Below are 16,811 nucleotides of genomic sequence, written 5' to 3' on the forward strand. Positions count from 1 at the left end.
ACTGCAACCTCCCCCTCCCAGGTTCAAGTGATTCTCCTGCTTCAGCCTCCTGGGATTACAGGTACTCGCCACCACGCCCGGCTAATTTTTGTATTTTTAGTAGAGATGGGATTTCACTATGTTGGCCAGGCTGGTCTTGAACTCCTGACCTCAGGTGATCTGCCCACCTCGGCCTCCCAAAGTGCTGAGATTACAGGCCTGAGCCACCACACCTGGCCTTTTAAAAAATAATTATTTATAATTTTTAGTAGAGATGATGTCTTACTGTGTTGCCCAGGTTGGTCTCAAACTCCTGGGTTCAAGTGATCCTTCTGCTTTGGCCTCCCAAAGTGCTGGGATTACAGGCATGAGCCACCATGTTCTGCCTCTATTCTTTATTCTTTCCTTCTGCTAGCTTTGGTTTGGCTTGTACCTCTCTTTCTAGTTTTAGGGAAAATTTTGGTTATTGATTTGTGGTCTTTCTTTTTTAATGTAGGTGTTTATAGCTATAACTTTCCTTGTTAGCACTGTTTTCACTGTATCCCATAAGTTTTGGCATGCTGTGATTTTTGTTTGTTTTTGAGACAGGGTCTTGTTTTGTTACCTATGCTGGAGTGCGTAGGTGTGATCTTGACTCACTGCAACCTCCACTTCCTGGGTTCAAGTGATCCTCCTACCTCAGCCTCCCCAGTAGCTGGAACCACGGACATGTTCCATTATGCCCAGATAATTTTTTTTCTTTTTGTATTTTTGGTAGAGGCAGGGTTTCACTAGTTTGCCCAGGCTGGTCTCAAGGTCCTGAGCACAAGTGATTGGCCTGCCTCAGCCTCCCAAAGTGCTGGGATTAGAAGTGTGAGCCACTGTGCACAGCCTGCATTTTTGTTTTTACTCATCTCAAAGTATTTTCTAATATTACTTGTAATTTCTTCTTTGACCAATTGGTTAAGAGTATGTTGTTTAATTTTCACATATTTATGAATTTTCCAGTTTTCCTTCTGTTATTGATTTTTAGTTTCATTCCATTGTAGTAAGAGATATTTTGTATGATTTTAATCTTTTTTTTTTTTTTTTTCTGAGGCAAGGTCTTGCTCTGTCACCCAGGCTGGAGTACAGTGGCACAACCTTGGCTCACTGCAGTCTCGACCTCCTGGGCTCAAGCAATCCTCCCACCTCAGCCTCCTGAGTAGCTGGGACTACAGGCATGTGTCACCATGACCAGCTAATTTTTGTACTTTTTTTTTGGAGAGATAGGGTATCATCATGTTGCCCAGGCTGGTCTCGAACTCTCGAGCTCAAGCAATCCACCTACCTTGGCCTCCCAAAGTTTTGGGATTACAGGCATGAGCCACTGTGCCTGGCTGGTTTTCATCTTTTAAAAATGTATTGAGACTTGTTTTCTGACCTAGCATATGGTCTATCCTGGAGAATGTTCCATGTACACTGAAGAAAAATGTGTATTCTGTTGTTGTTGGATGAAGTGTTCTTTATATGTCTATTAGGTCTAGTTGGCTTACAGTGTTGTTCAATTCTTCTGTTTCCTTACTGATCTTCTATCTTGTTGTTCTGTCCGTTATTGAAACTGTGGGGTATTGGAATTTACAAGTATTATTGTAGAACTATTTCCATCTTCAGATCTGTCTCTTTTTGCTTCACATATTTTGAGGCTCTGTTGTTGGGTGTGTATATGTTTATAATTGTTTTATCTTCTTGATGGATTAACCCATTTATCATATCCTTGATAATGTCCTTCTTTGTATTGTTGTAACAAGTTTAACAATTTTTACCTTAAAGTCTATTTTACCTTATATTAGTAGAGCTACTCCATCTTTTTTGGGTAAATATTTGTATGGATTATCTTTCCAACTTTTTACTTTCAACTTGCTTGTGTATTTGGTTCTAAGGTGAGTCTCCTGTAGATAGCCTATAGTTGGTTCATATTATTTTTATCCATTTTCCTAATCTCTGCCTTTCAATCAGAAGTTAATCTATTTCATCTAAAGTAATTACTGATAAGGAAAGACTTACCTATGCCATTTTGTTATTTATTTTCTATATGTGCTTTTTTGTTTCTAAATTCCTTCATTACTTCCCTTTTTTGTGATTAATTGATTTTTTCTAGCGTAACATTTTGATTCCTTTCTCTTTTCGTTTTCTTTATATTGCTTAGTAGTTTTTTCTTTAGTAGTTACCTGAGGGTTATAATTAGTCAACTTTATAACGATCAAGGGTGAATTAATGCCAACTTAGTTTTAATAGTACAAAGCAAAAGATTTTACTATAAAAACTCTGCTCCTTTTCAGCTCTGTTCTCTCCTTTTTGTTGTTATTATCACAAATTATCTCTTTATACATTACATATCCATTAACATACATAACTACTGTTTTGTGCGTTTGTCTTTTAAATTGAATAGGGGAAAAGAGGAGTCAGAAACCAAAACTGCATTATTGGACTTTACCTATGTAGCTACTTTTTCACTGGTCTCTATTTATTTATATGACTTTGAGGTACTTCCTAGTTTCCTTTCCCGAGTAGCTAGGACTACAGGTGTGAGTCACTGCGCCAGCTTCTGTATTTATATTTCTGAAATGTGTGTAGTTTTTTTTGAGACGGAGTCTTGCTCTGTTGCCCAGGCTGGAGCGCAGTGGCACAATCTCGGCTCACTGCAAGCTCCGCCTCTGGGTTCATGCCATTCTCCTGCCTCGCCTCCTGAGTAGCTGGGACTATAGGCGCCTGCCACCATGCCCGGCTAATTTTTTATATTTTTAGTAGAGACGAGGTTTCACCTGTATTAGCCAGGATGATCTCGATCTCCTGACCTCATGATCTGCCCACCTTGGCCTCCAAAGTGCTAGGATTACAGGCTTGAGCCACCATGCCCGGCCTGAAATGTGTTTTTTAAAAAGGAGTGAAGAGGACCCTGGATGGTTGATGATATAATACTACTGACTGAGGAATCTGATTGATTTTCCAATTCTCCATACATAATTTCTAGAAAACAAAAATAAAATAAAGGTAATAACTAGTAGAGCAGAAGTTGAAAATAAAACTTTCAACAGATACATGGGGAAAGTGGGTAAAGAGAGAGATGTACAACAAAGTACATTTCTTTGATTTAGTACTGTTTCTTCCTCTGCTTTGATTCTTCATTAAAGTTTAAATAGCATCATATGCTATAATGTCAGAAAACACTCAATTTACTGGTTCACTTTCAAAGGGCAGATTATGTGCTTTTACTTTAGTTGTACCAATTTTCAGCTCCTTTAGGAATGGAGCCCATCATCCTGGAGTGTTAAAATGGGCAAAAAGAAAGATAAACTGATTTTAGCTGTTCTTTTCTAAAGGTATCCTCCAACCCCTCCTCCAACATCGATCCAGGCAACTATGTTGAAACGAACGATTCAATCGCCCACCTACCTTCTAAAGTGGTGATACAAGATATTACTATGGAGCTACACTGCCCACTGTGCAACGATTGGTTCCATGACCCACTGATGCTAAGCTGTGGCCACAACTTCTGTCAAGCCTGTATCCAAGACTTCTGGAGGCTGCAAGCAAAGGAAACATTCTGTCCTGACTGTAAGATGCTATGTCAGTATAGCAACTGTACATTCAACCTTGTACTGGACAAGTTGGTAGAGAAGATTAAGAAGTTACCCCTACTCAAGGGCCATCCACAGTGCCCAGAGCATGGAGAGAACCTGAAACTGTTCAGTAAACCAGATGGGAAACTGATCTGCTTTCAATGCAAGGATGCTCGGTTGTCTGTGGGGCAGTCTGAGGAGTTCCTGCAAATCTCTGATGCTGTCCATTTCTTCACGGTGGGTAAGCCCTGGGCCTTGAACAATCCCTTAGAAAACCTAGGAAAAATATTTTATAGGGCTTCTTCTTTCTTCCAACCCCATCCCTTTATTCAAATGATGATTAGAAAACCCAGACTGCTCAGAAAGTACAACGTATCTTGCAAAGTTCTTTTTCTAGAGTTGCTGCTTATAGGAAAGGAACAGTGGAGGAGCCCTAGCTTACTCCCTCAATTTAAATCTGTACCTAAACTCTGCCATGGTAGCACTCTGCTAAACACTGTGTAGAATATGGATATATAAGATATTGCTCGTTATTAAAAAATTCAAAAATTGGTTAAGTTTAAAATGAAGAAAACAACAGAAGCAATGTAAGATAGTCTACTATTAAAAGTTAAATTTTGTCACATTTGTAATTCTTAAGGGTTTAGAATTTCTGAAATGATTAGAGAAAGATGAAATTGTCAGGGGACATATAGTGAAAGAAAGGGAAAGGACTTGAATTGGGAAATCATTTGGATTTGGAAGGGCAGAAGGAAGAAACAAGTGTTCCAAGTGAGAACAACACAAGTAAAATAATAGATTCCGAGAATAGTATATAACTAGAGTGGAAAATGTGTAGAGTTCTATTCCTTTCTTCAAACCCCTGTAGCTAGCTACTAAGAGAGAAAAACTAAGTTTTAAGCTGTAATTTTTTTTTTTTTTTTTTTTGAGATGGGGTCTCACTATGTTGCTCAGGCTGGTCTCAAACTCCTAGACCCAAGTGATCCTCCCATCTCAGTCTCCCAAAGTGCTGAGATTACAGATGTGAGCTGCCACACCTGGCCTTTTTTTTCTTTTATTTTTTTCACAATTCTTGAATGAGACAAGAACTATGATACAAGGGAAGGGGAAGATTTTTGCAGCAAGAGCTTGCTTTTTTCTTGCACACTGGGGCCTTGGGGAAGGTGTTGTTTATGGTCGTTCATCTCCCGAGTCAGTCTGGGTTAATTCTATTTGATATTCCCAGGAGGAGCTTGCCATCCAACAGGGTCAACTGGAGACAACTCTGAAGGAGCTTCAGTCCCTGAGGAACACGCAGAAGGAAGCTATTGCTGCTCACAAGGTGAGGAGCAAGAAAGAGGGGTTATGAGATAGAACTGGAACACACCCTCCATGTAACTTCAGCTATGGGTACAAAGGTGCCTAACATATATTATCAACACACTAAATGGTACCTAGGCTATAGAATTGGAAAACTGAGACTGTAGGGTGGAAAGAAATATGGTGGTGTAGTAGGTTCCTAATAGCTGATCAACAGAGCAGATTAACCTTTCCTCTAATATGCTGATCTTTTTGATGGTTCAGTCACCAGGTGACTGTTGTGGGATTAAAATGTGTCTGGTCTTTGGCTTTATCTACGGCAAAAAAAAAAAAAAAAAAAAAAAAAAGGAATTTATAAAAAAAAAAAGCAATCACTAAAGATTGCTATGTCCAAAGAAATACCTTTATTTCCTTTGAGTTTATAACCAGACACCTCTGGACTAGGTCTCCAAGGTTGTAAGCTTTTTCCATCTAATTTGATCTTTCTTAGCGTCCTCCAAACTAAATAAAGCTATTGTCTTCACTTTCAACTTCATAGACACTCTAGGACAACATCAATGGCTAGAGATCTGGGAAAGCAGCCCCTAGGCTGGGGGTGCTAAATTGGACGTTCTGTTTCTTTATTCATTATTCTATGGAGAAGAGCATTGTCAGGTATTTGGCATCTGGAAGAAAAAATATGTAGACTCAGGGAAAGAAGATGGATATATGGAAGTAATGGTGTCTCCAGAAAATCTTGTTCCTGTTGTAAAAGTTCCTATTAGTGTGAGCATTCATTCATTCATTTAACAAATATTTATTGAGTGGGTCATAATACTAGATATTGGGGATGGGAGACAGCTGTTAATTAAATAGTCCCAACAGTAATAATAAAATAACAACTGTGATAAGTACTATAAATGAAAGTATAGGGTATGATGATAGCATATAAATGGAGAACATAATCTAGACTGGGGGAGTTGTGTTTTCTGAAGAAGTCACTTATTAAAAATTGAGAATTGAAGGATAAGTAACTCACCCAAGTGAACTGGGTGAGTGGGAATATGAAGGAGATGGCCTGGAGAAGAATGTTCTAGGACTAGAAAACAGCATATGGAAAAGTCCTGAGACAGAAAGTTAGCTGCTATGTTAAACAGAGAAAAGGCCAATAAAGCTGTAACATGCTAAGCAAGATGACATTGAAGAGGTGGATATGGGCTTACTGCAACCTCAAACTCTTGGGCTCAAGAAATCTTCCCACCTCAGCCTCCTGAGTATCTGGGACTAGTTTGCCACACCTGGCTAATTATTTTATTTTTGGAGAGACTGGGTCTCACTATGTTGCCCAGTCTTGAACTCCTGTTCTAAGCAATCCTCCCAGCTTGGCCTCCATAAGTGTTGTAATTACAGGTATGAGCCACTGTGCCCAGCCAAGACTATCTTAAGGGTGCAATAATAATTATGGACCGTGGAATCCAAGCTAGATAAGAGAGAACATGAAGGTAGAAATTCCTGAATAGAAATTGAGGGATCGGTGAATAGGTGGTTTCAATGAGATCCAATAATTGTTGCAATAGGAGTATCTGAGTGGGCCTGGTGCATAAAAAATTATTTTGGAGATGACGCAATTGCTGGGGGTGATAAAATCCTAGGTGAGACTATAGGAATGAATCAATAAATGCAGAAATCACTAGACATGAGGAGAATGAGGAACTGAGAAGCCAGGATGTCAAATAGTTTACCTGTGAGGATGTTGAGTTCACCCAAGGAAAAAGCTGCAAGTGTAACAGTGGCATTCCCCAAGTTCTGATTTCTGGATAAGGACAGTTCTTCCAGCCTCCCAATACCCCCAGTCTAAAAGTACCACATGGCAGCTTTTGGTTTACCAATCTAGGGGGGGATTATCATTCATTCTAGAATGTTTGATTAACTCCACAGTCTCATTTAATATGGCATTGGTTACCATCTCAGTACCGCAATAGGAAACTAGAGGTCACTTTTGCCTATTTCATCCTGAACTACTAAATTAGTTGGAAAAGGAGTAAGTCTCCCAAAGGACTCATTTTAGTATGGTTGAATTTGATATTCAGTAGCCATTTGTATACATTTTTCTGTGATGGTATTTCCCAAGTGTGTGTGTTGGTGGTGTGGGTCTCCATCCCCAAGCACTAGTCTTTGTAATAACTATGGTGATAATCATGGAGGTTTCCAGGAAAACAAGCTACATCTGCAGCAACACGTGTCCATGGAGTTTCTAAAGCTGCATCAGTTCCTGCACAGCAAAGAAAAGGACATTTTAACTGAGCTCCGGGAAGAGGGGAAAGCCTTGAATGAGGAGATGGAGCTGAATCTGAGCCAGCTTCAGGAGCAATGTCTCTTAGCCAAGGATATGTTGGTGAGCATTCAGGCAAAGATGGAACAACAGAACTCCTTCGACTTTCTCAAAGTGAGAATCCACACCAATATGATTATGGGTACCTTCCTACCTAGAGGGGGGAAGAGGTTTGGAAAGAATGCAGAAGTGGCTTTTCACATCCAGGGAAAACAAAACAAAACAAAAACAAAACAGTTAAGTAGTGCTTTTAAGATTCTCTGGAAGAAAAGGAAGAGGCTACTTCAGCTATATGCACAGCAGAAAGCTTTACTTTCATCCTGTTAGGAAATAAGATTTTAAATTCCATTATTAATAGTATATATTAATGGTTTAATATTTTCCATAAAGAGCTTGATGCTTTATTTCTCAAAAATAAAAAATTTGCAGCATGAGTTGTATCTTTGGCTCTCAGTAATCATAAGTTGACCTGTCTGAAAAGCTGTTTTCTAACCTTTGCTTTCTTAAGCTTCACCTCTAAAGAGGCGTTGGTTACCATCTCAGCACTCAGAAGTTTAATTAGCTACAGTAAGGAAAAGTGGCCTTGGGACTGGGATACCTACTGTGTTTTCCTTCTGAGACTATTTGAAAGTATAGGTAAAGATAGCTTAACCTTAAGTATTGTCTTACTGGCTTCTGTCTTGCTCCCTGTAGAAGGGAACTCTAGAAAGAGCAAAAGATCAGTTTAACCTGGGTTAGGATAAGGGATGAAGATTAGAAAAAGTGTATGAAGGATGAAAGAAGTTGGTAGAGGTGAGTTGGGGACCATCTGCACAAATTCTGGTGGTGGCTGGAATCACCAGAGAAATGTTGGGAGTTGATGAACAGGCATCTGATGTCTCTCTTTCTCCTTTCTTCTAGGACATCACAACTCTCTTAGATAGGTAAGTGTTTCCCTATGGCACTCTTAATATCATTCCCTGAGTCTCTGGAGGATGTCTAAGGATAAATGATTTATGTCCCCTGCAGCTTGGAGCAAGGAATGAGGGTGCTGGCAACCAGAGAGCTTATTTCCAGAAAGCTGAACCCGGGCCAGTACAAAGGTCCTATCCAGTACATGGTATGGAGGGAAATGCAGGACACTCTCTGTCCAGGTATCAGTGGGTAGTAACTATGGGTTCTTGAGGCTCCTAATCTATGTTTAATCTGTGGGACCTCTTCTGTGGCCCTAATTAGGTTTTTATAATCTGGGATAGGGAAGGGGTACAGTTTGGCCAAAAGGAGGCTAGTTGGTACGACTGAATTTCTTCTAGTGCCATGACCTAAGAATTTATGACTTTGTGCTCGTAAATAGATAACGAGTTTGATATCAGGATTACTCGTTAGCCTATGATTTTGACTGTTTTATGAAATGTGGCCACAGCCAAAATTTTATCTTGTTTTGCTAAATCAGCTATATGAATCCCAGGGGCTTCTCCGCTCTGAAGGAGGAGGAGGTTTCTGTACATACTCTTTGTATGTACACTGGGTCTTTATAGTTTCTCCTGTACTTGATGTTCATAGTGTAGAACATTTTAGAAGATTATTTAGATCTTCAGTGCTTCAGAAGAAAACCAATAATTTAAATAAACCTACCTAAGAAGGACACTAAGTTTTTGTGTTCCTGCAGATACCAAAGGACTGAGCAAGACAAAATAACACACATGGCATTTCAAGAACATCAAATAAAGTTCTAAATAAAATCTTTATAGAAATAAAATTCTAAACAGAGTTTTATAGAATTCATAGACTCATTATTATTATTGTTTATGGTTATTGATTTAATGAGAAATCACAAATCCTTGATTTAATGAAAAATCACAAATTTTTCCAGGTAATTGACATTGAAAAAAATCAACTATACTGAGATATAGTTAACATAGAGTAAAATTAACCAATTTTAAGGGCACAATTTGATGAGTTCTGATGTATACATACACTTAGGTAAAGATCGCCATAATCAAAATATGGAAGATTTTTATCACTCCCAAAAGTTCCTACATGCCTCTTTGCAATCAATTTCTTCCTTCTACTCTCTACCTGTAACATTCACTGACATGTTTTATTTCACTTTAAATGTGTTTTTTTCTAAATTTTTATCTAAGTGATAGCATACATTAGTGTTTTGTGTCTGTTTTTTTTCACTTAGCACATTTTTTTGTTTTTAATTTTATTTATTTATTTAATTTTTTTTTTGAGATGGAGTCTCACTCCGTTGCCCAGGCTGGAGTGCAGTGGCGCCTTCTCGGTTCACTCCAAGCTCCGCCTCCCAGGTTCACACCATTCTCCTGCCTCAGGCTCCCAAGTAGCAGGGATTACAGGCGCCCGCCACCACACCTGGCTAATTTTTTGTATTTTCAGTAGAGATGGGGTTTCACCGTGTTAGCCAGGATGGTCTCGATCTCCTGACCTTGTGATCTGCCCACTTCGGCCTCCCAAAGTGCTGGGATTACAGGTGTGAGCCACCACACCCAGCCGCATAATGCTTTTTGAGCACTTATGTTGTTCCATGTAACAATAATCATGATTATTCATTCAGTTTACTTATTCATTTACCAATTGATGGACATGGGGTAGTCCATGGTAGTTTTATCCATCCTGCAATTAATGAAAATTCATTTCTCTATATCCTTTCCAAAACTTGATATTGTCAATCTTTTTAATTTAAACCATTTTATTGAATGTATGGTAGTATCTCTTTTTTTGGTGGGAGGGTGGGACAGAGTCTCACTCTGATGCCCGGGCTAGAGTACAGTGGTACATCTCAGCTCACTGCAACCTCTGCCTCCGAGGTTCAAGTGATTCTTGTGCCTCAGACTAACGAGTAGCTGGAATTACAGGCGTGCACTGCCATGCCTAGCTAATTTTTGTATTTTTAGTAGAGACGAGGTTTTGCCATGTTGGTCAGGCTGATCTTGAACTCCTGGCCTCAAGTGATCCATCCACCTCAGCCTCCCAAAGTGTTGGAATTACAGGCATGAGCTGTGGTGCCCAGCTGCATATCCCTAATAAGCAATCTTGCTGAGCGTCTTTTCACGTGCTTCCTTGCCATTCGTATATTTTTTTGGTTGTGTTCAATCTTTTGTCTATATTTTTATTAAATTGTTTTATTATTAAGTTGTAAAGGATACAAATCCTTTATCAGATATATATTTCTTAAATATTTTCTCTCCATGGCTTGCCTTTTAGTTTTTCTTTTGAGATAGAGTCTCGCTCTGTCACCCAGGCTTGAGTGTGGTTTGATCTCGGCTCATTGCAAGCTCCGCCTCCCAGGTTCACGCCATTCTTTTGCCTCAGCCTCCTCCTGAATAGCTGGGACTACAGGTGCCCGTCACCACGCCCGGATAATTTTTTTGCATTTTTAGTAGAGATGTGGTTTCACCATATTAGCCAGGATGGTCTCGATCTCCTGACCTCATGATCCACCCGCCTCGGCCTCCCAAAGTGCTGGGATTACAGGCTTGAGCCACCGCGCCTGGCCGCTTTTTCATTTTCTAACAGGGTCTTCCAAAGAACAAGCATTTTAAATTTTAATACAGTCCAATTTACCAAGTGAGTCGCTGACTGGTCATAAAAATCCTCAAGATGCTGCATGTATTTTGTAGCTCTATTATTTAGGTGAATACACTCTTAAGATTGTTATTATCTTTTGATGACTCAATCTCACTAAAATTATAAAATGTTCATCTTTATCCCTGTGCAGTGGCACTATCTCAGCTCACTGCAAGCTCCGCCTCCCGGGTTCACGCCGTTCTCCTGCTTCAGCCTCCCCAGTAGCTGGGACTACAGGTACCTGCCACCTCTCCTGGCTAGTTTTTTTGTACTTTTTAGTAGAGACGGGGTTTCACCGGGTTAGCCAGGATGGTCTCAATCTCCTGACCTCGTGATCCGCCCGTCTTGGCCTCCCAAAGTGCTGAGATTACAGGCTTGAGCCACCGCGCCCGGCCATCTTTTTCTTTTTAATGGGCTTTATTTTTTAGGACACTTTTAGATTTTTTAATTTTACAGAAAAACTGAGAAGATAGTATAGAGTTTTTTATATGCCCCATCCTCAGTTTTCCTTATTATTAACATCTTAGATTTAACATTTTTAACAACGAACCAAAATTGATACATTATTAACTAAAATCCACAGTTCCTTTAGATTTTCTTAGTTTTTACCTAAGTCATTTTTCTGTTTCAGGTTCCCATCTAAGATGCACATTACACTAAGTTGTCATTTTCTTTAGGCTCCCCTTGGCTGTGACAGTTTCTCAAACTTGCCTTATTTTTTATGACTTAGACAGTTTTGAGGAATACTGGTCATATATTTTGTAAGGATGCTGCACGATTGCAATTTGTTTGATGTTTTCCTCATAAAATTTGGGTTATGAGTTGGGAGAGGAAGACAGTAGCATTAAAGTGCCATTGTCATCACGTCATATTAAGTGTTCATACTGTCAACATGATTTATGACTACTGATGTTGACTTTCATCACCTGGCTGAGAAAGTGTCTGTCAGGTTTCTCTACTGTACTCTTTTATCCTCCTTCTACACTTGCATGCTTTGGAAGGCAGTCATTGTGCACAGCCTACGCTTAAGGAGTGGGTAGTTATGCTCCCTCTCCCTGAGGGTTAATGTAAATTATTTGAAATTTTGCTGCCTGGAGATTTGTCTCTTCTGATTGATAATTTTTTACTGGATGCCAAATACAATGAATTTCATATTGTTCATACTGACGAATTCATATTGGTGAATTTTATATTTGCTGGATTTTGTTGTAGTTCTTTCAGTTACATTCTATTGAATTTAACTCTGGCATGCAGTTAACATTGTATGAAATCATTTGTTCCTTTTGAGGCTTAAATAAAGCCTTGTTAGAGTGGTTCAAGAACAGTCTTTAATCTAGCGCTTAGTCCATTTTCTAAAGTAATATACCCTTCTGATTACTCTACCTGATGTTGCCATGTTATGACATTTTTCCATTCTGGTTGGCAAGATTGAAAATTATTCCCAGCCTTGTGTGAGCTGCAGAAATTGTTCGGTCTACTGGTTTCTGGAGGTTCTTTCTCTGGCCTTGACGAGTTTCACTACATGCACGTGCAGATCAGTACTCAGCCACAGCCTTGAGAGAATCCCTTTGTAAATGTTCGAAAGTTTCTGTGAAGTTCCCTCCTCTGTGTTACTCTGCTCAGCAAACTGTAGCTGCCTTGGTATATGATACAGAGTTTTTCTTCCTGTATACTTTGCTCTGTAAAGCCAAACTTCACTTCTAGCAATCTTTTAAAGTGCTAACTGATTTTTAAATTTTTGGTATAATTTTACATCAAGAAAACCAAATAAGATTTATTTAATATATGACTGTTTGTTAATAATGTATTATTTATCCATATACTCTCCCTCTATACAGAGTAGGAAATTGTTTTTCTATGGTAACTGTGGTCAGACCTTTGTAAAATATATTCCATACCTTTTATTTCTAAGTCTTTGCTTATTTTGTAGATCCATATATTCTCCTTTTCTGCCAGGCTTATAAATTAGGCTGTTACTTTAGAGCAGGAGCTGGCACTTTTTTTGTAAAGGTTTGAAGAGTAAATATTTTAGGCTTTGCAGGTGTATGGTCTTTGTTGAAGCTACTTAACTCTGCTCTTGTAGTGAAAAAGAAGCTACAGACAACATATAAATGAATGGTCATAAATGTACTCCAATAAAACTTTACTTACAAAGTAGGCAGTGGGCCAGATTTGACCTGTTGGTTGTAGTCTGCCTATTCTAGCTCAGGGAATTATTCAATTTAAAATATTTGCATGAACAAATGCCCAAACAATGTGGAGTGAACAATATGGGGAAAAAGCATTCTAGGACAAGGGGAGAAACTGTAAGGACCCTGCAGGAGGAATGAACTTCATTATGTTCAAGGAACTGCCAAAAGGCAAGGGTGGATGAATCAAAGTAAATGAGGGAGAGTGTGGTAGGAGATGAAGTAGAGAGGTAGGTAAATCATGTGGCTCTTTTTTCCTCTGTAAGGACTCTGGATTTTATCTCAGATGTGGTGGTAAACATACAAGTATGTTGAGCAGGAAAATGGCATGATCTCATTTATGATATGTATAGAATAGGGTGCAGATGGGCAAGAGGGGAAACAGAAGAGTAAAAAGCTATTGCAGTGGTTCCAGGCCAGTGATATTTCTGGAAGTAGTCAGAAGTGTTTGGGCACAAGATATATTTTGAAGGTGGAACTGACAGAACTTTTTGTTATACGAATACAGCAAGAGAAGGAAAGAGAGGACAAACAGCTGACTCATAGGAATCTTCAGAGCCAATGCAGGCTGAACTAGCTAGAGGCGTGTCAGAGGCTTAGCAAAGAGAGTAGACTGGGATTCCAAAAGGTTGCTAAAAAGTCTTTATGATACCTCCAAAGAAAACCTAGTCCTCACATCAGAAAGATTAACAACCCAAAGTGAATGGGGATATGTAAGCAGATAGGGATTTAGCCTATATGGAAAAATTTAAGATTCTTAATTCTTCAAAGCCTCTTGTTGGAAAGAGAAGTCCTTGGGATGATGGAAAAGACTCAGATTTTTCTGAGAAGATAGAGTTAGACTAGAGTTCATGACTAGCCTGGCCAACGTGGTGAAATCCTAAATTTTAGTCTCTACTAAAATTACAAAAAAATCACCTGAGCGTGGTGGTGCATGCCTGTAATCCTAGCTACTCGGGAGGCTGAAGCAGGAGAATTGCTTAAATCCAGGAGGTGGAGGTTGCAGTGAGCCGAGGTTGTGCAACTGCACTCCAGCCTGGGGAACACAGCAAGACTCTATCTCAAAAAATAAAAAATAAATAAAAAGAGAGAGAGAGAGAGAGAAAAAAACTAGATTGATTTTGCTTCCAAGGATAAATAAATCCAATAACAACAAATGCATGAATGCATACATATATGTATCTGTGTCCATGGTATGAACACACATAGATATTATGTCTTCTTTATCAAATTTCATGCCAAGGTCCAATGATCTCACATCTGGAATTTGAATCATCCTCTTACTGGTCAGCTTTCAATCTCCATTTAGCGTATTCTTTTTTATGCTGCTGCCCTTTGAATTGTCTAAATCAACGCTTGTAAAATTATCTGTGATGAAGGGCCAATTTAAAAAGTCTCAATCTGTCATGGACTGATAGTTTTGTAGAATACAATATAAATTACTTGAAAAAGTAAAATTAAAAAAGGAAAGATTACAAAGTACAAGCCCAATTTTGTAATTATTAGATTCAACTGACATACAATTACTGTCAATTTATTATGAAGGTTTCTAAAAGTTTACTCTTAATTTCTATCTATCTTTGTCCCAGACTGTTAACCACATGGTATGTGGACCACGTTATGAGTAGCAATGATATAAACCACTCCAGATCTCAAAAGTCTCATCATCTGTTAAACAAACATAAACCTCTCACTATTGTCCTCTAAACTCTGTACCAGTTAGTTCACTCTTGCCTGTGTCTAACAGGCAACCTCTTGTGTTCTCTTCCACACAAAGGACTATTTTTAATCTGTTTATTTCTTTCCCTCTGTTTATTCAAAACATCCTAAATACATCGCATATATATCACAACCGAATACTTACCTTCCTCAGAAAGCTTTTCTAGAACATCCTTACCTAATGTTTACCCCTTTGGCATTTGTGTTTTCTTATATTTATTAGTACAGGTTTATATTATTTGTATTGTTTCCTTTAGTAGAGCATAAATTACTTCAGAGTGAACCCGGATTTTTACACTAAATATAAAAATGTCTAGAATATAGTAACATGGATACCCAAACAATAAAAAGCATGTAAGTGGCCAAGTGCGGTGGCTCATGTCTGTAATCTCAGTGCTTTGGGAGGCCGAGGCAGGTGGGTTACTTGAGGCCAGGAGTTCGAGGCCAGTCTAGCCAACACGGCGAAACCCTATCTCTACTAAAAAATTACAAAGGTTAGCCAGGTGTGGTGGTGCACACCTGTAATCCTGGCTACTTGGGGGGCTGAGGCATGAGAATTCCTTGAACCTAGGAAGTGGAGGTTGCAGTGAGCCGAGATCGCATTGCTGCACTCCAGCATGGGCAACAGAGTGTCTGTCTCAAAAAACAAAACAAAACAAAACAAAAAAGCATGTAAGTAATTGCTTGCCTAAGAGTCTGTGTATGGGGAGATAAAGTACTGTTGAATATGAAACACTATCTTTCACTATGGGAATTTGTGTTTACCCCCTTTTCTCCCATGCTCTGCTTTCTTTTATTTTCTTACTAGGCCTATCTCCACTAACTCTGGACCCTAAAACAGCTCACCCAAATCTGGTGCTCTCCAAAAACCAAACCAGCGTCTGGCATGGTGACATTAAGAAGGTAATGCCTGATGATCCAGAGAGGTTTGACTCAAGTGTGGCTGTGCTGGGCTCAAGAGGCTTCACCTCTGGAAAGTGGTACTGGGAAGTAGAAGTAGCAAAGAAGACAAAATGGACAGTTGGAGTCGTCCGAGAATCCATCATTCGGAAGGGCATCTGTCCTCTAACTCCTGAGCAAGGATTCTGGCTTTTAAGACTAAGGAACCAAACTGATCTAAAGGCTCTGGATTTGCCTTCTTGCAGTCTGACACTGACTAACAACCTCGACAAAGTGGGCATATACCTGGATTATGAAGGAGGGCAGGTGTCCTTCTACAATGCTAAAACCATGACTCACATTTATACCTTCAGTAACACTTTCATAGAGAAACTTTATCCCTACTTCTGCCCCTGCCTTAATGATGGTGGAGAGAATAAAGAACCAATGCACATTTTACATCCACAGTAATGAGTCATACTATTATACAAATTCAGAGTGTTATTAAAGAGGTATTGAAATATTTTACCAGTCTCACTGTCTCACTGGATTCTCTTCTCAATTTACGGGGAACTACGGAATAATGAAAAGAGGATGCACAAATCAAATTCCATTCTTTCAGTATCCTAAATGGATTTCACTGGAGCCTTTCAAGATATCATTCTTCTCTGGGGTCTTTCATGACACAGGAGCCATTCTCATGAGAGTGATCATCATGCTACTGTTACTGGAGCAAACTGCAACTTGAGTTTGTGATGTTTGGGAACCCTTTTCAAATATGCCCAGAAATTATCATGCTGTCATATTTTCCAGCATAATGACCCTTAGCAGATGAATTTTCAGGAGTTCACTCTTCTTACTATTTAATTATTTTTTGATATACATTTTCATCTTATTTCTTTTTTTAGAACGTACTGCTGTAATTTTATTTTATTTTATTTTTTTGAGACAGAGTCTTTCTGTGTTGCCTAGGTTGGAGTGCAGTGGCATGATCATGGCTCACTGTAGCCTCAACCTCCTGGGCTCAAGCAATCCTCCTACCTCAGACCCTGAGTAGCTGGGACTATAGGTACACACCACCACAAGTAGAGATGGGGTTTCACCATGTTGCCCAGGCTTTTCTGGAACTCTTGGGCTCAAGAGATCCTCATGCCTCAGCCTTCCAAAGTGTTGGAATTATAGGTGTGAGCTACCATGCCTGTCCTATAATTTTAAACCATGCTCCACAGGCTTAAATAAAAAAGTAGGAAATGATCTGGGCTAGTTTATAATCTTGCCTTGAAT

General features: G+C 39.2%; 1 protein-coding gene across 6 annotated transcripts in view; it reads left to right on the forward strand.

Moving 5' to 3' along the window:
• TRIM69 (tripartite motif containing 69) overlaps positions 1-16,055 on the forward strand; it is a 27,640-nt gene extending 11,585 nt beyond the window's left edge. For 2 of the 6 annotated variants that reach the window (XM_017861026.1, XM_017861029.1), the window contains 6 exons: positions 3,321-3,801; positions 4,786-4,881; positions 7,043-7,284; positions 8,071-8,093; positions 8,179-8,303; positions 15,457-16,055. In XM_017861026.1, coding sequence (XP_017716515.1) covers positions 3,321-3,801; positions 4,786-4,881; positions 7,043-7,284; positions 8,071-8,093; positions 8,179-8,303; positions 15,457-15,998 — 1,509 coding nt within the window. In that variant the 3' untranslated portion in view covers positions 15,999-16,055. Of the gene's footprint in view, positions 1-3,320; positions 3,802-4,785; positions 4,882-7,042; positions 7,285-8,070; positions 8,094-8,178; positions 8,304-15,456 lie in introns of those variants that run through there. The other 4 variants (XM_017861028.1, XM_017861027.1, XM_017861031.1 and 1 more) reach the window with 4 other exon arrangements.
• The last annotated feature ends 756 nt before the right edge of the window (positions 16,056-16,811 follow it).

Source organism: Rhinopithecus bieti, unplaced genomic scaffold (assembly GCF_001698545.2).
Source record: "Rhinopithecus bieti isolate Rb0 unplaced genomic scaffold, ASM169854v2 scaffold_55715, whole genome shotgun sequence".
Taxonomy (NCBI): Eukaryota; Metazoa; Chordata; class Mammalia; order Primates; family Cercopithecidae; genus Rhinopithecus; species Rhinopithecus bieti.